The 22,363-nt window shown below is 50.9% G+C and overlaps 1 protein-coding gene across 3 annotated transcripts in view; it reads left to right on the top strand.

Annotated features, from left to right (window-relative positions):
- Positions 1–639: 639 nt before the first annotated feature.
- Positions 640–22,363, top strand: part of dgki (diacylglycerol kinase, iota) — a 75,432-nt gene continuing 53,708 nt past the window's right edge. For all 3 annotated transcript variants that reach the window (XM_065008178.1, XM_065008179.1, XM_065008177.1), the window contains exon 1: positions 640–1,163. In XM_065008178.1, the coding sequence (XP_064864250.1) occupies positions 931–1,163 (233 nt within the window). In that variant the 5' untranslated portion in view covers positions 640–930. The remainder of the gene's footprint in view (positions 1,164–22,363) is intronic.

The raw sequence follows: 22,363 nt of genomic DNA, 5'->3' as shown, positions 1-22,363 counted from the left end.
CCCATGGCTAGAAAGTGCATCCAACAGCATCGGCTACCAAACTTGAGTGATTGTAAAATTGCTAGCTAGGCAAAGATTAATAAGGAAACTGTGGATGGGTAGTTGATTTCTCTGTTATAAATAACACAAGTGTTTCAAAGGACTATCGCAAAATGTATAGTTCAGTATATGTAGTTCCCTCCATGCCATTGTTTATTTTTTTACATTTTATTTACACAGCTACACTGGTCATCTTAATTTTATATAGACACTGTTTCTAATTGTCAACTCGAAATTCATGACAATCCCTGGATTAGGTTGCACATCAAAATATATTGAATCATGCATTCCTGCTTCCACTGCTTAGATGAAATAACTTTTTTTAAATACCTCAGTAGCCTATGTATTGCACTTCTTAATGAAGGTCTACGATTGACTTAGGCTCACCACATTATGGGCTGGTGCCACCAACAAAGTTAGTGTCACCAGTGACAGCAGGGAGAAATTAGTTGGCTGTGCGCACGGTGCTGTGGGCTGGTTTGGATGGAATGCCAGGGCCGAATTGTTGTCCCAGTCCACCCCTGCTCTGCCCTACTTTTACCATAGTGATGATGCTGAGGCATGGTGAAGAGGAGCAGGAGTATCCCACAATGCCCTTGTCGGGGCCAGAGATGGATGCTGCCTGCTGCAGCTCGTGAGCTTCTGTTGAGCTGACGCTTGTTGATGCCGCCGCAGCTCGTGCTGACATTTCCAGACCGTCAGCTCGCACTAGTTGTTCGCGATCACCAGCGCGTGCTTGACGGTGCGGTGAACACCGGTCCCCGCTGCTTTGGATCCCTTCAACCACCGCGACCATAAATAGGACGGACACTGTCATCCAGCGATACCCACCGTATACCGTCTCTGTCTCCCGGAGTAGACGGGGAGAGGGGGTCCAGTGCCGTCCGCAGCATGAGCATGGACCCCCTGGCCAAGCCCTGCCAGTCCCAGGCGGAGCACAACCCCAGGACCTTCAGTGGCCGACTGACCGCGCTGGAAGCGGCCGGGGATGACAGCGAGTCCGGCTGCGGCGAAGAGGAGGCCATGGGGGGCAGCGATACGTTCAGTAGCCTCGTCGAAATGGAGGTGGAGACGCTGGAGGAGAAATTAAAGGGTCTGGCTTTTAGGAAACAGATTTCGTATAGGTGAGTCAACGGTAGAAGGCTAGCCTTCAGGAATAAGGGCTAGACGTCATTTGGATAAAAACGAGGATTTAGACAAAAGAGAGGAAGATGGGATTATAGGACTGTAGATCATTCTCTTCCCATTTACATTCACTTGTGCTGTTGTTTTTTATTGACAAACATTGACAAAAACACAATGAACAGACACACACACACATCTATGTATATATATATAGAGAGAGATGTATATATTTTGACAGCACACACATTTCCGACATAAGGTCCTCTGAAATACTGTATTATTACTATTATGGTAGACATTTACATTATTAAATTGTGTTAACTATCAGAGTAGGCTCTCTGACTGAACCAGCATAGGTTTTAGCACACCGGCTTTCTGACCTAGTGTCCATCGTGTGTGTGCGCATTGTTGTATTTTCTGTGTGTTGTCGTGTGTGGGAGGGGAGAGGGGGTTAGCTCTATTGATTTGCAGACCGTGTTTCTGTGTTCGTGTGTGTGTGTGTGTGTTCTCTCGCCGTGATGTATGTATTCTCACGCCGTGTGTGTAGGGCAGGCTATTCTCCCGAATGCCAGCTCGGATCGCCTGCTGAGACAGGTAGCTTCTGGGGTTGTGGAATTGGCTAATGCCCAACAACACCCAGAGGAAGCTATAGCTTTCGTTCTGACTTAGTGAGAGAGGTGTGTGTGTGTGTGTGTGTGTGTGTGTGTGTGTGTGTGTGTGTGTGTGTGTGTGTGTGTCTGCCTGTTGTATTGGAAAACGGTTTGCTTTGGAGGTCAAATCAATACCGCCTAATGATTTGTTTGCCTTTTGGTTTGAGTGGAGAGATGTTAACATCGTCTGTCTGTCTGTCTGTCTGTCTGTCTGTCTGTCTGTCTGTCTGTCTGTCTGTCTGTCTGGTTTGCAATAGCCATAGTGAATGAATGCATCATGATTACATGCAGCTCATGTGTCTGTTTGAAGTCCAAGCTCACCATGGTCTATGTGTGTGATTCAAAGAAACCTGAGACATTATGCTGTTGAACATCAAAGGCTCTAAGTGTGTGTGTGTGTGTGTGTGTGTGTGTAAACAATGACTCCTTTCAGACCTGTAATAGGTATCTTCTTCAGACAGACAGACAGACAGACAGACAGACAGACAGACAGACAGATAGATAGATAGATAGATAGATAGATAGATAGATAGATAGATAGATAGATAGATAGAGACAAGTGAGAATAGAGAGAGTGTACTTAGTGTGTTGTATCCCCACATTGAGCTGACTCCTACTGGGTGAGTGATCACACAGGACTGTGTTCCCAGAAAGCACTCGGCCCTTTCAACTATTCTGAGACTTCTCTGTCTGCTACGCATAAATTTCGCCCTCAGACAGCCAGCGTGTGTGTGTACAGTATGTGTGTGTGTACAGTATGTGTGTGTGTGCAGTGGTCGAAAAAAAAAAGCTAATTGTCATACTTGAGGCACAGTAAAGATACCTTAATATAAAATGACTCAAGTAAAAGTGAAAGTCACCCAGTAAAATACTACTTGAGTAAAAGTTTTTGGTTTTAAATATACTTAAGTATCAAAACTAAATTTATACGTAATAAAAAGTCCTTATATTACGCAAACCAGATGGCATCATTTTCTTATTTTTAATTTATTTACGGATAGTCAGGGCCGCACTCCAACACTCAGACATCGTTTACCGAAAAAAATCTTTAATGAGTCTGCCAGATCGGCGGCAGTAGGGATGACCAGGGATGTTCTTTTGGTAAGTGTGTGAATTGGACTATTTTCATCACCTGCTAAGCATTCAAAATGTAGCGAGTACTTTTAGGTGTCCGGTGAAAATATATGGAGTAAAAAGTACATGATTTTATTTAGGAATGTAGTGAATTTCAAGTACATTTAGTCAAAAATATAAATAGTAAAGTAAAGTACAGATACCCAAAACAACTGCTTATGTAGTACATTGAAATATGTTTACTTAAGTACTTTACACCACTGTGTGTGTGTGTGTGTGTGTGTGTGAGAGAGAATAGAGCAGTGTCATGCACCTTTATGTGAAATACTGTGAAATGGCCGTTTCACTCACAACACTCTTCAACTGACTCTCACTGAATCTGACTCAATTTAACTTATGTATCCGCCATTAGTGTGTCTGTGAGTGAATGCGTATTAGCAAGTGTGCTTGCGCATGTGTGTGTACCCAAGTGTGTGTTTGCATGCGTTCGCATGTGTGCTTGTCTGTGTTGTATGTGGGGTAGCCTATCTCCCAGAGGGAGACGTTCAAACCCTTTCTCTCTCATGTGGGATAAAATCGTTTTCATTTCATCTCCCAATTAGAGATGGTGATGATCCCCAACCAGGACGGACACCCAACAACAGAGAGAAGATTAACAACCACACAGAGAGAAACGGAACAAGATGCAATTAACATCAACTCTGATATCTGGGCCCTCATCCACAAAGCCTCTCAGAGTAGGAGTGCTGTTCTAGGATCAGTTCTGCCTTTTAGGTCACAATGAATAAGATATGGACAGATCCGAGATCAGCACTCCTACTCTGAGACGCTTTCTGGATTTGCTTCCCTGATCGTAGTTCCTGCCTGCAGTAACTGAAGGAAGCATTGAACTGACCAGAACAGACAGACGCTGACAGCAAAATTGGTTCCGGTCCAAATCCGGCCCAGAATTGGGCAAGGTCTGTTTGCCATGAAAAGGCCACAACATCCCAGACTCAAATATTGGCGTAAAGCTCCACAGCAGGCCTTTATGGGTTTACAGTAATCAGTTATCACAGTGTGAGAGTAGAGTGCTCAGCCTGGAACTTGGCCTCAGAAAGAGACTTGGGCTTTTTTGAACAGCCAATCAGAGTCGTAATTGTAGAGTTGTTCAAGATGATACATTTTCTCATCCTCCCGACCGAAACCGGTGAACAGTTCAACATGCATATTCATGGCTTTCTGTTCCTGACAAACTCCGATGGAAAGAGGTTCATAGACCTTTTCTTGTTTGGACAAAAGACCATCCCCGGTTCCTCTCCTTCGTCCTTTCTCCTCCGTGACCGCTGGGAAACTGGGGTCGAGTGGTCGAGGAGTGTGTCAATTCGTTAGTAGGCCAACGGAAGACGGCCCTCTCCTCCTCGATAGCCTCCTTTTGGCGGGGAAGCACAAGTGCATCCTACCGCGGAAGAGTTTCGATATCTGCCACGACCCCTTAGAATCAGATGTAGCGTTGTCGGAGGAGAAAAGCACGGAGCACATTTAAAAACAACATGCTACTTATCCTTTTATCTTGTAAAATGTCCTGCACAACTTACTTCATTTATTTTGATCACTTTACACATTTATTTTGGGATCCGCCCCTGTAAACGTAATGTCCCGATGACACGCGAGTGGGGAAGAAGCTTCTCATTTCATTACAAGTGCATTTTCGTCCACGTTCGGGCTCCACGTCACCTCTTCTCGTTGACCTTTTAACCTTTGTTTCAAAAGGTGGAGAGAGAGAACGGAGGAGAGAGGACGTAGCCTTCAGGCAGATCTGAGCCTTACTGTACCTCTACCGCTTCATGCTGTATATCAACTGAGCTGCCAATACCTCATCCAAAACCTCATCCTTAACTGAAACGATAACAAAGCGTCCTCCTGTGTCGCTAGATAACTATGGGGCTGGAGAAATGAATCCATGGCTACAGACTGGCATCCATGACATCAAATGTGTAGTTTTAACCATGTTTTGAGCCTATAACAGTGTTTGTTTACATTTGCGTTGTTGACAAGCTTATATTTTGGGTCCTAATGGAGTACGACAGTTGGACTAAGCTCGTGAGGCCTTTATAGGTTATAGTATTCAAGAATGATGGGTATATCTCATAGAAGTCCAAAAATGGATATAGCAACTAAGGATTCTAGCTTTAACTTTGCACTGGGCCTGTTAGTGGTTGGATGTCCTTGGGAAGAGCCTGGGCCTGGTAGTGGTTGTCTATGGGAAATACAAGACAAAATGTTGTCATTATTCAAGGCTGACTCTGAGCTATAAAACCTCTCTCTCTCTTTCACTCTCTCGTCTCTCTCTCATCTCTCTCCCTGGGCTGTACAACATGGAGGAAGTACATCCCCTCCGTTTCCTCTCTAACTTATTCATGTGCAGCAGAGAGAGCGTGCTGCTGACGCCATCGTTATATACAGATGAATACATAATGATAACACACTGAACGGCTGTCTCTGCAGCAGAGAGAGGGCTTACAACTGTCTGCTTCTATCTGGCCTGTTTCAATGATCCCCCTTGTCTCCTCTGTCTCTGTCTGTCTGTCTGTCTGTCTGTCTGTCTGTCTGTCTGTCTGTCTGTCTGTCTGTCTGTCTGTCTGTCTGTCTGTCTGTCTGTCTGTCTGTCTGTCTGTCTGTCTGTCTGTCTGTCTGTCTGTCTGTCTCTCTCTCTCTCTCTCTCTCTCTCTCTCTCTCTCTCGTCCTTCTGTCCCTTCATTCAGTGACTTCTCGTGTATTTCTCAAGCAGGCAGAAGGCATAGGGAGCAACCAGACGGACAAGACAGACAAACAGGGGCTCAAAGATCAGGGCCCAGGGGGTGACCCCTTTAAATAAATCCTTTGATTACAAAGGGAGAGGAGGAGTTGATCATTCTCTGTGCTTTGGTTTGGTGCGAGGAGGTGGACAGCTGCTGAGTTTCTGGAGTTTTGACAGCTGATGAATGTGGCGAAGGCATTGGAGCGGTGTGTGTTTGAGCTGCGTGTGTGGGATGGTTGGGGGTTCTGTGTGTGTGTGTAGGGGTTTTAATCATGAATCTGTGAATCGCACGCACGCATGCGTGCGTACACACACACACACACACACACACACACACACACACACACACACACACACACACACACACACACACACACACACACACACACACACACACACACACACACACACACACTAGGACAATATTAGTGTGTGTGGGTTGTAATACCCGGTCCTGGTTGTCTGACACTAAGATATGTGTGAGGTGTGTGTGAGAGGTGTGTGTGTATGTGTGTGTGTATGTGATAGGTGTGTGTGTGTGCATGCCAGTGTTTTATATGATTGGAGTGCGTAGGTAACCGTCAGTCTTAATCTGTGTGGTGAGGAGAGGAATGGGGTGATGTCTGTTTTAGGAGTAGAGGACAGATTATTCCTTTAAAAGGTCTCTCTGTCTCCTGGCATTTTCCAGAGCAGAGCAGCGCTGAGGTTGGGGCTGGCGGCTGGTGTTTTTCTCCCATAATGCAGCATGATGAGGCATTAAGGGGATTGGATGTTCAGGCTGCGTGGAGTCAGTCTCTCCTTATTTGGTGTCTGACTGGCTGTAAGAGGCTTTTCCTGCTGCCTGGCTCCTGCCCCCCCCCCAACAACATCACCCAGCACCAGGCAGACCAGGCTGAGGGGCCCTACTACAGCCCCAAGCTGCAGCAGGATTCACTTGGCCCCAGAGTGGATGGCTGAACAGGAACAGGTGTGGTGTGTGCCTGTTAAACCTGCTGTTTTTTCAGTCAGAGCTCTCTGCCTAGACAAATACACCCCCCCCCCCCTCTCTCTCTCTCGGGCCTGTCCAGTCCATCTGGCGGTGCCACAGTCAGCCCAACTGAGCTGAGAGTGACTCCATCACTGTGACACACGTCTGGCTGAGAGAGGAAGAGAGGGAGAGGAGAGAGAATCGAGAGAGGGAGAGGAGAGAGAATCGAGAGAAGGAGGCAGAGAGAGAATGGAGAGAGGAAGGCAGGGAGAGAAAGAGAGGGGGGCAGAGAGAGAAAGAGAGGGGGAGGAGAGAGGGAGAGGAGAGAGAATGGAGAGAGGGAGAGGAGAGAGAATGGAGAGAGGGAGGCAGAGAGACAATGGAGAGAGGCAGGCAGAGAGAGAAAGAGAGGGAGGCAGAGAGAGAAAGAGAGGGAGAGGAGAAGGAATGGAGAGAGGGAGAGGAAAGAGAATGGAGAGAGGGAGGCAGAGAGAGAAAGAGAGGGAGAGGAGAGAGAATGGAGAGACGGAGGCAGAGAGGAAGAGAGGGAGGCAGAGAGAGAAAGAGAGGGGGGTAGAGAGAGAATGGAGAGAGGGAGGCAGAGAGAGAGGGAGAGGAGAGAGAATGGAGAGGGAGAGGAGAGAGAATGGAGAGAGGGAGTCAGAGAGAGAAAGAGAGGGAGAGGAGTGAGAATGGAGAGAGAGAGGCAGAGAGAGAAAGAGAGGGAGAGGAGAGAGAAAAGAAGAGAGGGAGCGGAGAGAGAATGGAGAGAGGGAGGCAGAGTGAGAATGGAGAGAGGGAGGCAGACAGAGAAAGAGAGGGAGGCAGAGAGAATAGAGAGGAGGAGACAGAGAGAGATGGAGAGGGAGGCAGGGAGAGAAAGAGAAGGAGAGGAGAGAGAATGGAAAGAGGGAGAGGAGAGAGAATTGGAGAGAGGGAGGCAGAGAGAGATAGAGAGGGAGAGGAGAGAAAATTGAAAGAGGGATAGGAGAGAGGAGAGAAAATGTAGAGAGGGAGAGGAGAGAGAATGGAGAGGGAGAGGAGAGAGAAAGAGAGGGAGAGGAGAGAGAATGGAGAGAGGGAGGCAGAGAGAGAAAGAGAGGGAGTCATAGAGAGAAAGAGAAGGAGAGGAGAAAGAATGGAGAGAGGGAGGCAGAGAGAGAAATTGAGGGAGAGGAGAGAGAATGGAGAGAGGGAGAGGAGAGAGAATGGAGAAAGGGAGGCAGAGAGAGAATGGAGAGAGGGAGGCAGACAGAGAAAGAGAGGGAGGCAGAGAGAGAATGGAGAGAGGGAGGCAGAGAGAATAGAGAGGAGGAGACAGAGAGAGATAGAGAGGGAGGCAGGGAGAGAAAGAGAAGGAGAGGAGAAAGAATGGAGAGAGGGAGGCAGAGAGAGAGAGAGAGGGAGGCAGAGAGAGAAATTGAGGGAGAGGAGAGAGAATGGAGAAAGGGAGGCAGAGTGAGAATGGAGAGAGGGAGGCAGACAGAGAAAGAGAGGGAGGCAGAGAGAGAATGGAGAGAGGGAGGCAGAGAGAATAGAGAGGAGGAGACAGAGAGAGATGGAGAGGGAGGCAGGGAGAGAAAGAGAAGGAAAGGAGAGAGAATGGAAAGAGGGAGAGGAGAGAGAATTGGAGAGAGGGAGGCAGAGAGAGATAGAGAGGGAGAGGAGAGAAAATTGAAAGAGGGATAGGAGAGAGGAGAGAGAATGTAGAGAGGGAGAGGAGAAAGAATGGAGCGAGGGAGGCAGAGAGAGGGAGGCAGAGAGAGAAATTGAGGGAGAGGAGAGAGAATGGAGAGAGGGAGAGGAGAGAGAATTGGAGAGAGCGAGGCAGAGAGAGAAAGAGAGGGAGGCAGGGAGAGAAAGAGAAGGAGAAGAGAGAGAATGGAAAGAGGGAGAGGATAGAGAATGGAGAGAGGGAGAGGAGAGAGAATGGAGAGGGAGAGGAGAGAGGGAGGCAGAGAAAGAGAGGGAGAGGCGAGAGAATGGAGAGAGACAGGCAGACAGAGAAAGAGAAGGAGAGGAGAGAGATTGGAGAGAGGGAGAGGAGAGAGAATGGAGAGAGAAAGAGAGGGAGAGGAGAGAGAATGGAGAGAGGGAGAGGAGAGAGGACGGAGAGGGAGAGGAGAGAGAAAGAGAGGGAGAGGAGAGAGGGAGAGGAGAGATGGAGGCAGAAAGAGAAAGAGAGGGAGAGGAGAGAGAATGGAGAGAGGGAGGCAGAGAGAGAAAGAGAGGGAGAGGAGAGAGAATGGAGAGAGGGAGGCAGAGAGAGAAAGGGAGGTATAGGAGTGAGAATGGAGAGAGGGAGGCAGAGAGAGAAAAAGAGGGAGAGGAGAGAGAGGGAGAGGAGAGAGAATGGAGAGAGGGAGAGAGAGAGAAAGAGAGGTGGAGGAGAGAGAATGGATAGAGGGAGGCAGAGAGAGAAAGAGAGGGAGAGGAGAGAGAATGGAGAGAGGGAGGCAGAGAGTGAGAGGGAGAGAGAGAAAGAGAGGGAGGCAGAGCTAGAAAGAGAGGGAGATGAGAGGAGAGAGAATGGAGAGAATGGAGAGAGAGGGAGGGGAGGGAGAATGGAGAGTGGGAGAGGAGAGAGAATTGAGAAAGGTAGGCAGAGAGAGAATGGAGAGAGGGAGGCAGAGAGAGAAAGAGAGGGAGAGGAAAGAGAATGGATAGATGGAGGCAGAGAGAGAAAGAGATGGAGAGGAGAGAGAATGGAGAGAGGGAGGCAGAGAGAGAAAGATAGGGAGAGGAGAGAGAATGGAGAGGGAGGCAGTGAGAGAAAGAGAGGGAGGCAGAAAGAGAAAGAGAGGGAGCAGGAGAGAGAATGGAGAGAGGGAGGCAGAGAGAGAAAGGGAGGTATAGGAGTGAGAATGGAGAGAGGGAGGCAGAGAGAGAAAAAGAGGGAGAGGAGAGAGAGGGAGAGGAGAGAGAATGGAGAGAGGGAGAGGAGAGAGAAAGAGAGGTGGAGGAGAGAGAATGGATAGAGGGAGGCAGAGAGAGAAAGAGAGGGAGAGGAGAGAGAATGGAGAGAGGGAGGCAGAGAGTGAGAGGAGAGAGGGAGGCAGAGAGAGAAAGAGAGGGAGGCAGAGCTAGAAAGAGAGGGAGATGAGAGGAGAGAGAATGGAGAGAATGGAGAGAGAGGGAGGGGAGGGAGAATGGAGAGTGGGAGAGGAGAGAGAATTGAGAAAGGTAGGCAGAGAGAGAATGGAGAGAGGGAGGCAGAGAGAGAAAGAGAGGGAGAGGAGAGAGAATGGAGAGAGGGAGGCAGAGAGTGAAAGAGATGGAGAGGAGAGAGAATGGAGAAAGGGAGGCAGAGAGAGAAAGATAGGGAGAGGAGAGAGAATGGAGAGGGAGGCAGTGAGAGAAAGAGAGGGAGGCAGAAAGAGAAAGAGAGGGAGCAGGAGAGAGAATGGAGAGAGGGAGGCAGAGAGAGAATGGAGAAAGGGAGTCAGAGAGGGAGGCAGATAGAGAAAGAGAGGGAGGCAGAGAGAGAATGGAGAGAGGGAGACAGAGAGAGATAGAGAGGGAGGCAGGGAGAGAAAGAGAGGGAGAGGAGAGAAAATGGAGCGGGAGAGGAGAGAGAATGGAAAGAGGGAGAGGAGAGAGAAGAGAGGGAGAGGAGAGAGAATGGAGAGAGGGAGTCAGAGAGAGTAAGAGAGGGAGATGAGAGAAAATGGAGAGAGGGAGGCAGAGAGGGAATGGAGAGAGGGAGCGGAGAGAGAATGGAGAGAGGGAGAGGAGAGATGAAAGAGAGGAAGAGGAGATAGAAAGAGAGGTAGAGGAGAGTTATAGAGAGAGGGAGAGGAGAGAGGATGGAGAGGAGAGAGAAAGAAAGGGAGAGGAGAGAGAATTGAGAGAGGGAGGCAGAGAGAGAAAGAGAGGGTGAGGAGAGAGAATGGAGAGAGGGAGGCAGAGAGAAAAGAGAGGGAGGCAGAGAGAAAGAGAGGTAGGAGAGCGAGAAAGAGAGAGGAGAGGAGAGAGAATGGAGAGAGGGCAGAGAGAGAGAAAGAGAGGGAGAGGAGAGAATGGAGAGAGGGAGGCAGAGAGAGAAAGAGAGGGAGACAGAGAGAGATTGAGGGAGAGAGAGAGAATGGAGAGAGGGAGGCAGAGAGAGAATAGAGAGGGGAGACAGAGAGAGATAGAGAGGGAGGCAGGGAGAGAAAGAGGAGAGAGAGAGAAGAGAGGGAGAGGAGAGAGAATGGAGAGGGAGAGAGTGAGAATTGTGGAGAGAGAGGAGGCAGAGAGAGAATGGAGAGTGAGAGGAGAGAGAAAGAGAGGGAGAGGAGAGAGAATGGAGAGAGGGAGGCAGAGAGAGAGAAGAGAGAGGAGTCATAGAGAGGGAGAGGAGAGAGAGAATGGAGAGGGTGGCAGGAGAGAAAGAGAGGGAGTCAGAGAGAGAGGGAGAGGAGAGAGAATGGAGAGAGGGAGGCAGAGAGAGAAAGAGAGGGAGAGGAGAGAGAATGGAGAGAGACATGCAGAGAGAGAAAGGAGAAAGGGAGGCAGACAGAGAAAGAGAGGGAGGCAGAGAGAATGGAGAGAGGGAGGCAGAGAGAATGGAGAGAGGGAGACAGAGAGAGATAGAGAGGGAGCAAGAGAAAGAGAGAAGGAGAGGAGAGAGAATGGAAAGAGAGAGGAGAGAGGATGGAGAGAGAGAGGAGAGAGAGGATGGAGAGGAGAGAGAGAGAAAGAGAGGGAGAGGAGAGAGAATGGAGAGAGGGTGGCAGAGAATGGAGAGAGGGAGAGGAGAGAGGATGGAGAGAGAGAGAGAGAGAATGGAGAGGGAGAGGCGAGAGAAAGAGAGGGAGAGAGAGAGAATGAGAGGGTGGCAGAGAATGGAGAGAGGGAGAGAGAATGGAGATAGGAGGAAAGAGAGGAAGAGAGAGAGAATGGAAGGAGAAAGAGAGGGAGAGGAGAGAGAGAGAGGGAGAGAATGGAGAGAGGAGAGGATGGGAGAGAGGAGAGAGAAAGGAAGGAGAGGAGAGAGAATGGAGAGAGGGAGGAGCAGAGAAAGAGAGGGAGAGGAGAGAGTCAGACAGAGAATGATGAGAGGGAGAGGAGAGAGAATGGAGATAGGAGAGGAGAGAGAAAGAGAGAGAGAGAGAGAATGGAAGGAGAAAGAGGGAGAGGAGAGAGGGTGGCAGAGAGAGAAAGAGAGGGAGAGGAGAGAGAATGGAGAGAGGGAGGCAGAGAGAGAAGAGAGGAGAGGGAGATAGGAATGGAGAGAGGGAGAGAGAGAGAATGGAGAGAGGGAGAGGAGAGAGGATGGAGAGGGAGAGGAGAGAGGAGGGAGGGAGAGGAGAGATAATGGAGAGAGGGTGGCAGAGAGAGAAAGAGAGGGAGAGGAGAGAGAATGGAGAGAGGGAGGCAGAGAAAGAAAGAGATAGAGGAGAGAGAAAGAGGAGGGAGAGGAGAGAGAATGGAGAGAGGGAGGCAAGGAGAGGGAGAGAGAGAGAATGGAGAGAGGGAGGCAGAGAGAGAATGGAGAGATGAGCGGAGAGAGGAGAGAGAGAGAAAGAGAGGAAGAGAGAGAGAGAGGGGGAGACAATGGAGAGAGGGAGAGATGAGATGATGGAGGGAGAGAGAGAGAAAGAGAGAGAGGAGAGAGAATGGAGAGAGGGAGGCAGAGAAACGAGAGGGAGAGGAGAGAGAATGGAGAGAGGGAGACAGAGAGTGAATGGTGAGAGGGAGAGGAGAGAGAATGGAGAGAGTGGAGAGGAGAGAGAAAGAGAGGAAGGAGAGAGAGAATGGAAGGAGAAAGAGACGGAGAGGAGAGATAATGGAGACACGGGGAGGAGAGATAATGGAGAGAGGGAGGCAGAGAGAGAAATAGATAGAGAGGAGAGAGAATGGAGAGAGGGAGGCAGAGAGAGAAAGAGATGGAGAGGAGAGAGAATTTTAGAGAGGGAGGCAGAGAGAGAAAGTGAGGGAGAGGTTGGCAGAGAGAGAAAGAGAGGGAGAGGAGAGAGAATGGAGAGAGGGAGGCAAAGAGAGGGAGAGGAGAGAGAAAGGAGAGAGGGAGAGGAGAGAGAATGGAGAGAGGGAGGCAAGGAGAGGGAGAGTAGAGAGAATGGAGAGAGGGAGGCAGAGAGAGAATGGAGAGAGGGAGGCAGAGAGAGAATGATGGAGGGAGACGAGAGAGAATGTGTGGATGGAGGCAGAGAGAAAGAGAGGGAGGCAGAGAGAGAATGAGAGAGGGAGGCAGAGAGCGAACGAGAGGGAGAGGAGAGAGAATGGAGAGAGAGGGAGTCAGAGAGAGTAAGAGAGGGAGATGAGAGAAAATGGAGAGAGGGAGGCAGAGAGGGAATGGAGAGAGGGAGCGGAGAGAGAATGGAGAGAGGGAGAGGAGAGATGAAAGAGAGGAAGAGGAGATAGAAAGAGAGGTAGAGGAGAGTTATAGAGAGAGGGAGAGGAGAGAGGATGGAGGCAGAGAGAGAAAGAAAGGGAGAGAGAGAGAATTGAGAGAGGGAGGCAGAGAGAGAGAGAGGTGAGGAGAGAGAATGGAGAGAGGGAGGCAGAGAGAGAAAGAGAGGGAGGCAGATAGAGAAAGAGATAGGCAGAGCGAGAAAGAGAGGGAGAGGAAAGAGAATGGAGAGAGGGAGGCAGAGAGAGAAAGAGAGGGAGAGGAGAGAATGGAGAGAGGGAGAAGAGAGAGAGGAGAGAGGGAGCAGAGAGAGAAATTGAGGGAGAGGAGAGAGAATGGAGAGAGGGAGGCAGAGAGAATAGAGAGGGGAGACAGAGAGAGATAGAGAGGGAGGCAGGGAGAGAAAGAGGAGAGGAGAGAGAAGAGAGGGAGAGGAGAGAGAATGGAGAGTGGGAGAGGAGTGAGAATTGGAGAGAGGGAGGCAGAGAGAGAATGGAGAGTGAGAGGAGAGAGAAAGCGAGGGAGAGGAGAGAGAATGGAGAGAGGGAGGCAGAGAGAGAAAGAGAGGGAGTCATAGAGAGAAAGAGAAGGAGAGGAGAAAGAATGAAGAGAGGGTGGCAGAGAGAGAAAGAGAGGGAGTCAGAGAGAGAGGGAGAGGAGAGAGAATGGAGAGAGGGAGGCAGAGAGAGAAAGAGAGGGAGAGGAGAGAGAATGGAGAGAGACATGCAGAGAGAGAAAGGAGAAAGGGAGGCAGACAGAGAAAGAGAGGGAGGCAGAGAGAGAATGGAGAGAGGGAGGCAGAGAGAATGGAGAGGGGGAGACAGAGAGAGATAGAGAGGGAGGCAGGGAGAGAAAGAGAAGGAGAGGAGAGAGAATGGAAAGAGGGAGAGGAGAGAGGATGGAGAGAGAGAGAGGAGAGAGGATGGAGAGGGAGAGGCGAGAGAAAGAGAGGGAGAGGAGAGAGAATGGAGAGAGGGTGGCAGAGAATGGAGAGAGGAGAGAGAATGGAGATAGGGAGGAAAGAGAGGAAGAGGAGAGAGAATGGAAGGAGAAAGAGAGGGAGAGGAGAGAGAGAGAAGGGAGAGAATGGAGAGAGAGAGAGGAGAGAGGATGGAGAGGGAGAGGCGAGAGAAAGAGAAGGAGAGGAGAGAGAATGGAGAGAGGGAGGGAGAGAGTGAAAGAGAGGGAGAGGAGAGAGGGAGTCAGACAGAGAATGGCGAGAGGGAGAGGAGAGAGAATGGAGATAGAAGAGGAGAGAAAGAGAGGAAGAGGAGAGAGATGATGGAAGGAGAAAGAGAGGGAGAGGAGAGAGGGTGGCAGAGAGAGAAAGAGAGGGAGAGGAGAGAGAATGGAGAGAGGGAGGCAGAGAGAGAAATAGATAGAGATGAGATATAATGGAGAGAGGGAGAAGAGAGAGAATGGAGAGAGGGAGAGGAGAGAGGATGGAGAGGGAGAGGCGAGAGGAGGGGAGGGAGAGGAGAGATAATGGAGAGAGGGTGGCAGAGAGAGAAAGAGAGGGAGAGGAGAGAGAATGGAGAGAGGGAGGCAGAGAAAGAAAGAGATGGAGAGGAGAGAGAAAGGAGAGAGGGAGAGGAGAGAGAATGGAGAGAGGGAGGCAAGGAGAGGGAGAGTAGAGAGAATGGAGAGAGGGAGGCAGAGAGAGAATGGAGAGAGTGAGCGGAGAGAGAATGGGGGGAGAGGAGAGAGAAAGAGAGGAAGAGGAGAGAGAAAGAGGGGGAGACAATGGAGAGAGGGAGAGATGAGATGATGGAGGGAGAGGAGAGAGAAAGAGAGGGAGAGGAGAGAGAATGGAGAGAGGGAGGCAGAGAGCGAACGAGAGGGAGAGGAGAGAGAATGGAGAGAGGGAGACAGAGAGTGAATGGTGAGAGGGAGAGGAGAGAGAATGGAGAGAGTGAGAGGAGAGAGAAAGAGAGGAAGAGGAGAGAGAATGGAAGGAGAAAGAGACGGAGAGGAGAGATAATGGAGACACGGGAGGAGAGATAATGGAGAGAGGGAGGCAGAGAGAGAAATAGATAGAGAGGAGAGAGAATGGAGAGAGGGAGACAGAGAGAGAAAGAGATGGAGAGGAGAGAGAATTTTAGAGAGGGAGGCAGAGAGAGAAAGTGAGGGAGAGGTTGGCAGAGAGAGAAAGAGAGGGAGAGGAGAGAGAATGGAGAGAGGGAGGCAAAGAGAGGGAGAGGAGAGAAAGGAGAGAGAGGGAGAGGAGAGAGAATGGAGAGAGGGAGGCAAGGAGAGGGAGAGTAGAGAGAATGGAGAGAGGGAGGCAGAGAGAGAATGGAGAGAGGGAGGCAGAGAGAGAATGGAGAGAGGGAGACGAGAGAGAATGTGTGGATGGAGGCAGAGAGCGAAAGAGAGGGAGGCAGAGAGAGAATGGAGAGAGGGAGGCAGAGAGCGAACGAGAGGGAGAGGAGAGAGAATGGAGAGAGGGAGTCAGAGAGAGTAAGAGAGGGAGATGAGAGAAAATGGAGAGAGGGAGGCAGAGAGGGAATGGAGAGAGGGAGCGGAGAGAGAATGGAGAGAGGGAGAGGAGAGAGATGAAAGAGAGGAAGAGGAGATAGAAAGAGAGGTAGAGGAGAGTTATAGAGAGAGGGGAGAGGAGAGAGGATGGAGAGAGAGAGAGAAAGAAAGGGAGAGGAGAGAGAATTGAGAGAGGGAGGCAGAGAGAGAAAGAGAGGGTGAGGAGAGAGAATGGAGAGAGGGAGGCAGAGAGAGAAAGAGAGGGAGGCAGATAGAGAAAGAGAGGTAGGCAGAGCGAGAAAGAGAGGGAGAGGAGAGAATGGAGAGAGGGAGGCAGAGAGAGAAAGAGAGGGAGAGGAGAGAATGGAGAGAGGGAGGCAGAGAGAGAAAGAGAGGGGAGCAGAGAGAGAAATTGAGGGAGAGGAGAGAGAATGGAGAGAGGGAGGCAGAGAGAATAGAGAGGGGGAGACAGAGAGAGATAGAGAGGGAGGCAGGGAGAGAAAGAGGAGAGGAGAGAGAAGAGAGGGAGAGGAGAGAGAATGAGAGAGGGAGAGGAGTGAGAATTGGAGAGAGGGAGGCAGAGAGAGAATGGAGAGTGAGAGGAGAGAGAAAGGAGGGGAGAGGAGAGAGAATGGAGAGAGGGAGGCAGAGAGAGAAAGAGAGGGAGTCATAGAGAGAAAGAGAAGGAGAGGAGAAAGAATGAAGAGAGGGTGGCAGAGAGAGAAAGAGAGGGAGTCAGAGAGAGAGGGAGAGAGAGAGAGAATGGAGAGAGGGAGGCAGAGAGAGAAAGAGAGGGAGAGGAGAGAGAATGGAGAGAGACATGCAGAGAGAGAAAGGAGAAAGGGAGGCAGACAGAGAAAGAGAGGGAGGCAGAGAGAGAATGGAGAGAGGGAGGCAGAGAGAATGGAGAGGGGAGACATAGAGAGATAGAGAGGGAGGCAGGGAGAGAAAGAGAAGGAGAGGAGAGAGAATGGAAAGAGGGAGAGGAGAGAGGATGGAGAGAGAGAGGAGAGAGAGGATGGAGAGGGAGAGGCGAGAGAAAGAGAGGGAGAGGAGAGAGAATGGAGAGAGGGTGGCAGAGAATGGAGAGAGGAGAGAGAATGGAGATAGGGGAGGAAAGAGAGGAAGAGGAGAGAGAATGGAAGGAGAAAGAGAGGGAGAGGGAGAGAGGAGAAGGGAGAGAATGGAGAGAGAGAGAGGAGAGAGGATGGAGAGGGAGAGGCGAGAGAAAGAGAAGGAGAGGAGAGAGAATGGAGAGAGGAGGGAGAGAGTGAAAGAGAGGGAGAGGAGAGAGGGAGTCAGACAGAGAATGGCGAGAGGGAGAGGAGAGAGAATGGAGATAGGAAGAGGAGAGAGAAAGAGAGGAAGAGGAGAGAGAATGGAAGGAGAAAGAGAGGGAGAGGAGAGAGGGTGGCAGAGAGAGAAAGAGAGGGAGAGGAGAGAGAATGGAGAGAGGGAGGCAGAGAGAGAAATAGATAGAGAGGAGATATAATGGAGAGAGGGAGAAGAGAGAGAATGGAGAGAGGGAGAGGAGAGAGGATGGAGAGGGAGAGGCGAGAGGAGGGGAGGGAGAGGAGAGATAATGGAGAGAGGGTGGCAGAGAGAGAAAGAGAGGGAGAGGAGAGAGAATGGAGAGAGGGAGGCAGAGAAAGAAAGAGATGTAGAGGAGAGAGAAAGGAGAGAGGGAGAGGAGAGAGAATGGAGAGAGGGAGGCAAGGAGAGGGAGAGTAGAGAGAATGGAGAGAGGGAGGCAGAGAGAGAATGGAGAGAGGAGCAGAGAGAGAGAATGGGGGGAGAGGAGAGAGAAAGAGAGGAAGAGGAGAGAGAAAGAGGGGGGAGACAATGGAGAGAGGGAGAGATGAGATGATGGAGGGAGAGGAGAGAGAAAGAGAGGGAGAGGAGAGAGAATGGAGAGAGGGAGGCAGAGAGCGAACGAGAGGGAGAGGAGAGAGAATGGAGAGAGGGAGACAGAGAGTGAATGGTGAGAGGGAGAGGAGAGAGAATGGAGAGAGTGAGAGGAGAGAGAAAGAGAGGAAGAGGAGAGAGAATGGAAGGAGAAAGAGACGGAGAGGAGAGATAATGGAGACACGGGGAGGAGAGATAATGGAGAGAGGGAGGCAGAGAGAGAAATAGATAGAGAGGAGAGAGAATGGAGAGAGGGAGACAGAGAGAGAAAGAGATGGAGAGGAGAGAGAATTTTAGAGAGGGAGGCAGAGAGAGAAAGTGAGGGAGAGGTTGGCAGAGAGAGAAAGAGAGGGAGAGGAGAGAGAATGGAGAGAGGGAGGCAAAGAGAGGGAGAGGAGAGAGAAAGGAGAGAGGGAGAGGAGAGAGAATGGAGAGAGGGAGGCAAGGAGAGGGAGAGTAGAGAGAATGGAGAGAGGGAGGCAGAGAGAGAATGGAGAGAGGGAGGCAGAGAGAGAATGGAGAGAGGGAGACGAGAGAGAATGTGTGGATGGAGGCAGAGAGCGAAAGATAGGGAGGCAGAGAGAGAATGGAGAGAGGGAGGCAGAGAGCGAACGAGAGGGAGAGGAGAGAGAATGGAGAGAGGGAGACAGAGAGTGAATGGTGAGAGGGAGAGGAGAGAGAATGGAGAGAGACAGGCAGAGAGGGAAAGAGAGGGAGAGGAGGGAGAATGGAGAGAGGGAGGCAGAGATAGAAAGAAGAAAGGGAGAGGAGAGAGGATGGAGAGAGAGAGGCAGAGATAGAGTGAAGAAAGGGAGAGGATAGAGGATGGAGAGGGGGAGAATGGAGAGGAGAGATGAGATGATGGAGGGAGAGGAGAGAGGGAGAGGAGAGAGAAAGAGAGGGAGAGGAGAGAGAATGAGGGGGGAGAATGGAGAGAGGGAGAGATGAGATTATGGAGGGAGAAGAGAGAGAATGGAGAGGAGAGAGGATGGAGAGGGAGAGGCGAGAGGAGGGGAGGGAGAGGAGAGATAATGGAGAGAGGGTGGCAGAGAGAGAAAGAGAGGGAGAGGAGAGAGAATGGAGAGAGGGAGGCAGAGAAAGAAAGAGATGGAGAGGAGAGAGAAAGGAGAGAGGGAGAGGAGAGAGAATGGAGAGAGGGAGGCAAGGAGAGGGAGAGAGAGAGAATGGAGAGAGGGAGGCAGAGAGAGAATGGAGAGAGGAGGGAGAGAGAATGGGGGAGAGGAGAGAGAAAGAGAGGAAGAGGAGAGAGAAAGAGGGGGAGACAATGGAGAGAGGGAGAGATGAGATGATGGAGGGAGAGGAGAGAGAAAGAGAGGGAGAGAGAGAGAATGGAGAGGGAGGCAGAGAGCGAACGAGAGGGAGAGGAGAGAGAATGGAGAGAGGGAGACAGAGAGTGAATGGTGAGAGGGAGAGGAGAGAGAATGGAGAGAGGAGAGGAGAGAGAAAGAGAGGAAGAGGAGAGAATGGAAGGAGAAAGAGACGGAGAGGAGAGATAATGGAGACAGGGGGAGGAGAGAGAATGGAGAGAGGGAGGCAGAGAGAGAAATAGATAGAGAGGAGAGAGAATGGAGAGAGGAGGCAGAGAGAGAAAGTGAGGGAGAGGTTGGCAGAGAGAGAAAGAGAGGGAGAGGAGAGAGAATGGAGAGAGGGAGGCAAAGAGAGGGAGAGGAGAGAGAATGGAGAGAGGGAGGCAGAGAGAGAATGGAGAGAGGGAGACGAGAGAGAATGTGTGGATGGAGGCAGAGAGCGAAAGAGAGGGAGGCAGAGAGCGAACGAGAGGGAGAGGAGAGAGAATGGAGAGAGGGAGACAGAGAGTGAATGGTGAGAGGGAGAGGAGAGAGAATGAGGGGGAGAATGGAGAGAGGGAGAGATGAGATTATGGAGGGAGAGGAGAGAGAATGGAGAGAGGGAGGCAGAGAGCGAACGAGAGGGAGAGGAGAGAGAATGGAGAGAGTGAGGCGAGAGAGAATGGAGAGAGGGAGGCATAGAGAATGGAGAGAGTGAGAGGAGAGAGAATGGAAGGAGAAAGAGATGGAGAGGAGAGATAATGGAGACAGAGGGAGGTGAGATGAGATGATGGAGGGAGAGGAGAGAGAAAGAGAGGAAGAGGAGAGAGAAAGAGAGGGAGAGGGAGAGAGAATGGAGAGAGGGAGGCCGAGAGAGAAAGAGAGGGAGAGGAGAGAGGGAGACAGAGACAGAAAGAGAGGGAGAGGAGAGAATGGAGAGAGACAGGCAGAGAGGGAGAGGAGGGAGAATGGAGAGAGGGAGGCAGAGATATAATGAAGAAAGGGAGAGGAGAGAGGATGGAGAGAGAGAGAGGCAGAGATAAAGTGAAGAAAGGGAGATGAGAGAGGATGGAGAGGGGGAGAGGAGAGAGAAAGAGAGGGAGAGGAGAGAGAATGGAGAGGAGAGAGGAGAGAGAATCGAGAGAGGATGGAGAGGGAGAGGAGAGGAGAGAGAATGGAGAGAGGGAGGCAGAGAGAGAAAGATAGGGAGAGGAGAGAGAATGGAGAGAGGGAGGCAGAGAGAGAAAGAGAGGGATAGGAGAGAAGGAGGCAGAGAGAGAGGGAGAGGAGAGAGAATGGAGAGAGACAGGAAGAGAGAGAAAGCGAGGAAGAGGAGAGAGAAAGAGAGGGAGAGGAGAGAGAATGGAGAGAGGGAGGCGAGAGAGAATGGAGAGAGGGAGGCATAGAGAGATTGGAGAGAGGGAGAGGAGAGAGAATGGGGAGAGGGATAGGAGAGAGAATGGTAAGAGTGAGATGAGAGAGAATGGAGAGGGAGAGGAGAATCGAGAGAGGGAGGCAGAGAGAGAAAGAGAGGGAGAGGTGAGAGAATGGAGAGAGGGAGGCAGAGAGTGAAAGAGAGGGAGAGGAGAGAGAATGGAGAGAGGGAGGCAGAGAGAATGGAGAGAGGGAGGCATAGAGAGAATGGAGAGAGTGAGAGGAGAGATGGAGGCAGAGAGAGAATGGAGAGAGGGAGACGAGAGACAATGTGTGGATGGAGGCAGAAAGCGAAAGAGAGGGAGGCAGAGAGAGGGAGGCAGAGAGAATGGAGAGAGGGAGGCCAAGAGAGAAAGAGAGGGAGAGGAGAGAATGGAGAGAGACAGGCAGAGAGGGAAAGAGAGGGAGAGGAGGGAGAATGGAGAGAGGGAGGCAGAGATAGAATGAAGAAAGGGAGAGGAGAGACGATGGAGAGAGAGAGGCAGAGATAGAGTGAAGAAAGGGAGAGGAGAGAGGATGGAGTGGGGGAGAGGAGAGAGAAAGAGAGGAGAGAGAATGGAGAGGAGAGAGGAGAGAGAATCGAGAGAGGATGGAGAGGGAGAGGGAGAGGAGAGAGAATGGAGAGAGGGAGGCAGAGAGAGAAAGATAGGGAGAGGAGAGAGAATGGAGAGAGGGAGACAGAGAGAGAAAGAGAGATGGATGGAGAGAGACAGGCAGAGAGGGAAAGAGAGGGAGAATGGAGAGAGGGAGGCAGAGAGAATGGAGAGGGGGAGGCCGAGAGAGAAAGAGAGGGAGAGGAGAGAGATTGGAGAGAGGGAGACAGAGAGAGAAAGAGAGAATGGAGAGAGACAGGCAGAGAGGGAAAGAGAGGGAGAGGAGGGAGAATGGAGAGAGGGAGGCAGAGATAGAATGAAGAAAGGGAGAGGAGAGAGGATGGAGAGAGAGAGGCAGAGATAGAGTGAAGAAGGGGAGAGGAGAGAGGATGGAGAGGGGGAGAATGGAGAGAGGGAGAGATGAGATGATGGAAGGAGAGGAGAGAGAAAGAGAGGGAGAGGAGAGAGAATCGAGAGAGGGAGGCAGAGAACGAACGAGAGGGAGAGGAGAGAGAATGGAGAGAGGGAGACAGAGAGTGAATGGTGAGAGGGAGAGGAGAGAGAATGGAGAGAGTGAGAGGAGAGAGAATGGAAGGAGAAAGAGACGGAGAGGAGAGATAATGGAGACAGGGAGAGGAGAGAGAATGGAGAGAGGGAGGCAGAGAGAGAATGGAGAGAGGGAGGCCGAGAGAGAAAGAGAGGGAGAGGAGAGAGATTGGAGAGAGGGAGACAGAGAGAGAAAGAGAGGGAGAGGAGAGAATGGAGAGAGACAGGCAGAGAGGGAAAGAGAGGGAGAGGATGGAGAATGGAGAGAGGGAGGCAGAGATAGAGTGAAGAAAGGGAGAGGAGAGAGGATGGAGAGGGGGAGAGGAGAGAGAAAGAGAGGGAGAGGAGAGAGAATGGAGAGGAGAGAGGAGAGAGAATCGAGAGAGGATGGAGAGGGAGAGGGAGAGGAGAGAGAATGGAGAGAGGGATGCAGAGAGCGAAAGATAGGGAGAGGAGAGAGAATGGAGAGAGGGAGGCAGAGAGAGAAAGAGATGGAGTGGAGAGAGAATGGAGAGAGGGAGAGGATAGAGAATGGAGAGGGAGAGGAGAGAGAATGGGGAGAGTGAGAGGAGAGAGAATGGAGAGAGGGAGGCAGAGAGAGAAAGAGGGGGATAGGAGAGAAGGAGGCAGAGAGAGAGGGACAGGAGAGAGAATGGAGAGAGACAGGAAGAGAGAGAAAGAGAGGGAGAGGAGAGAGAAAGAGAGGGAGAGGAGAGAGAATGGAGAGAGGGAGGCGAGAGAGAATGGAGAGAGGGAGGCATAGAGAGATTGGAGAGAGGGAGAGGAGAGAGAATGGAGAGAGGGAGAGGGATAGGAGAGAGAATGGTAAGAGTGAGATGAGAGAGAATGGAGAGGGAGAGGAGAATCGAGAGAGGGAGGCAGAGAGAGAAAGAGAGGGAGAGGTGAGAGAATGGAGAGAGGGAGGCAGAGAGTGAAAGAGAGGAGAGGAGAGAGAGAATGGAGAGAGGAGGCAGAGAGTGAAAGAGAGGGAGAGGAGAGTGAATGGAGAAAGGGAGGCAGAGAGAGAAATAGAGGGACAGGAGAGATAATGGAGAGAGGGAGGCAGAGAGAGAAAGAGAGGGAGAGGAGAGAGAATGGAGAGAGACAGGAA

Source organism: Oncorhynchus nerka, linkage group LG23, assembly GCF_034236695.1.
Source record: "Oncorhynchus nerka isolate Pitt River linkage group LG23, Oner_Uvic_2.0, whole genome shotgun sequence".
NCBI classification, from domain to species: Eukaryota; Metazoa; Chordata; class Actinopteri; order Salmoniformes; family Salmonidae; genus Oncorhynchus; species Oncorhynchus nerka.
The sequence above is the reverse complement of the archived record's forward strand: the minus strand, read 5'-3'. Positions and strand labels throughout refer to the sequence as shown.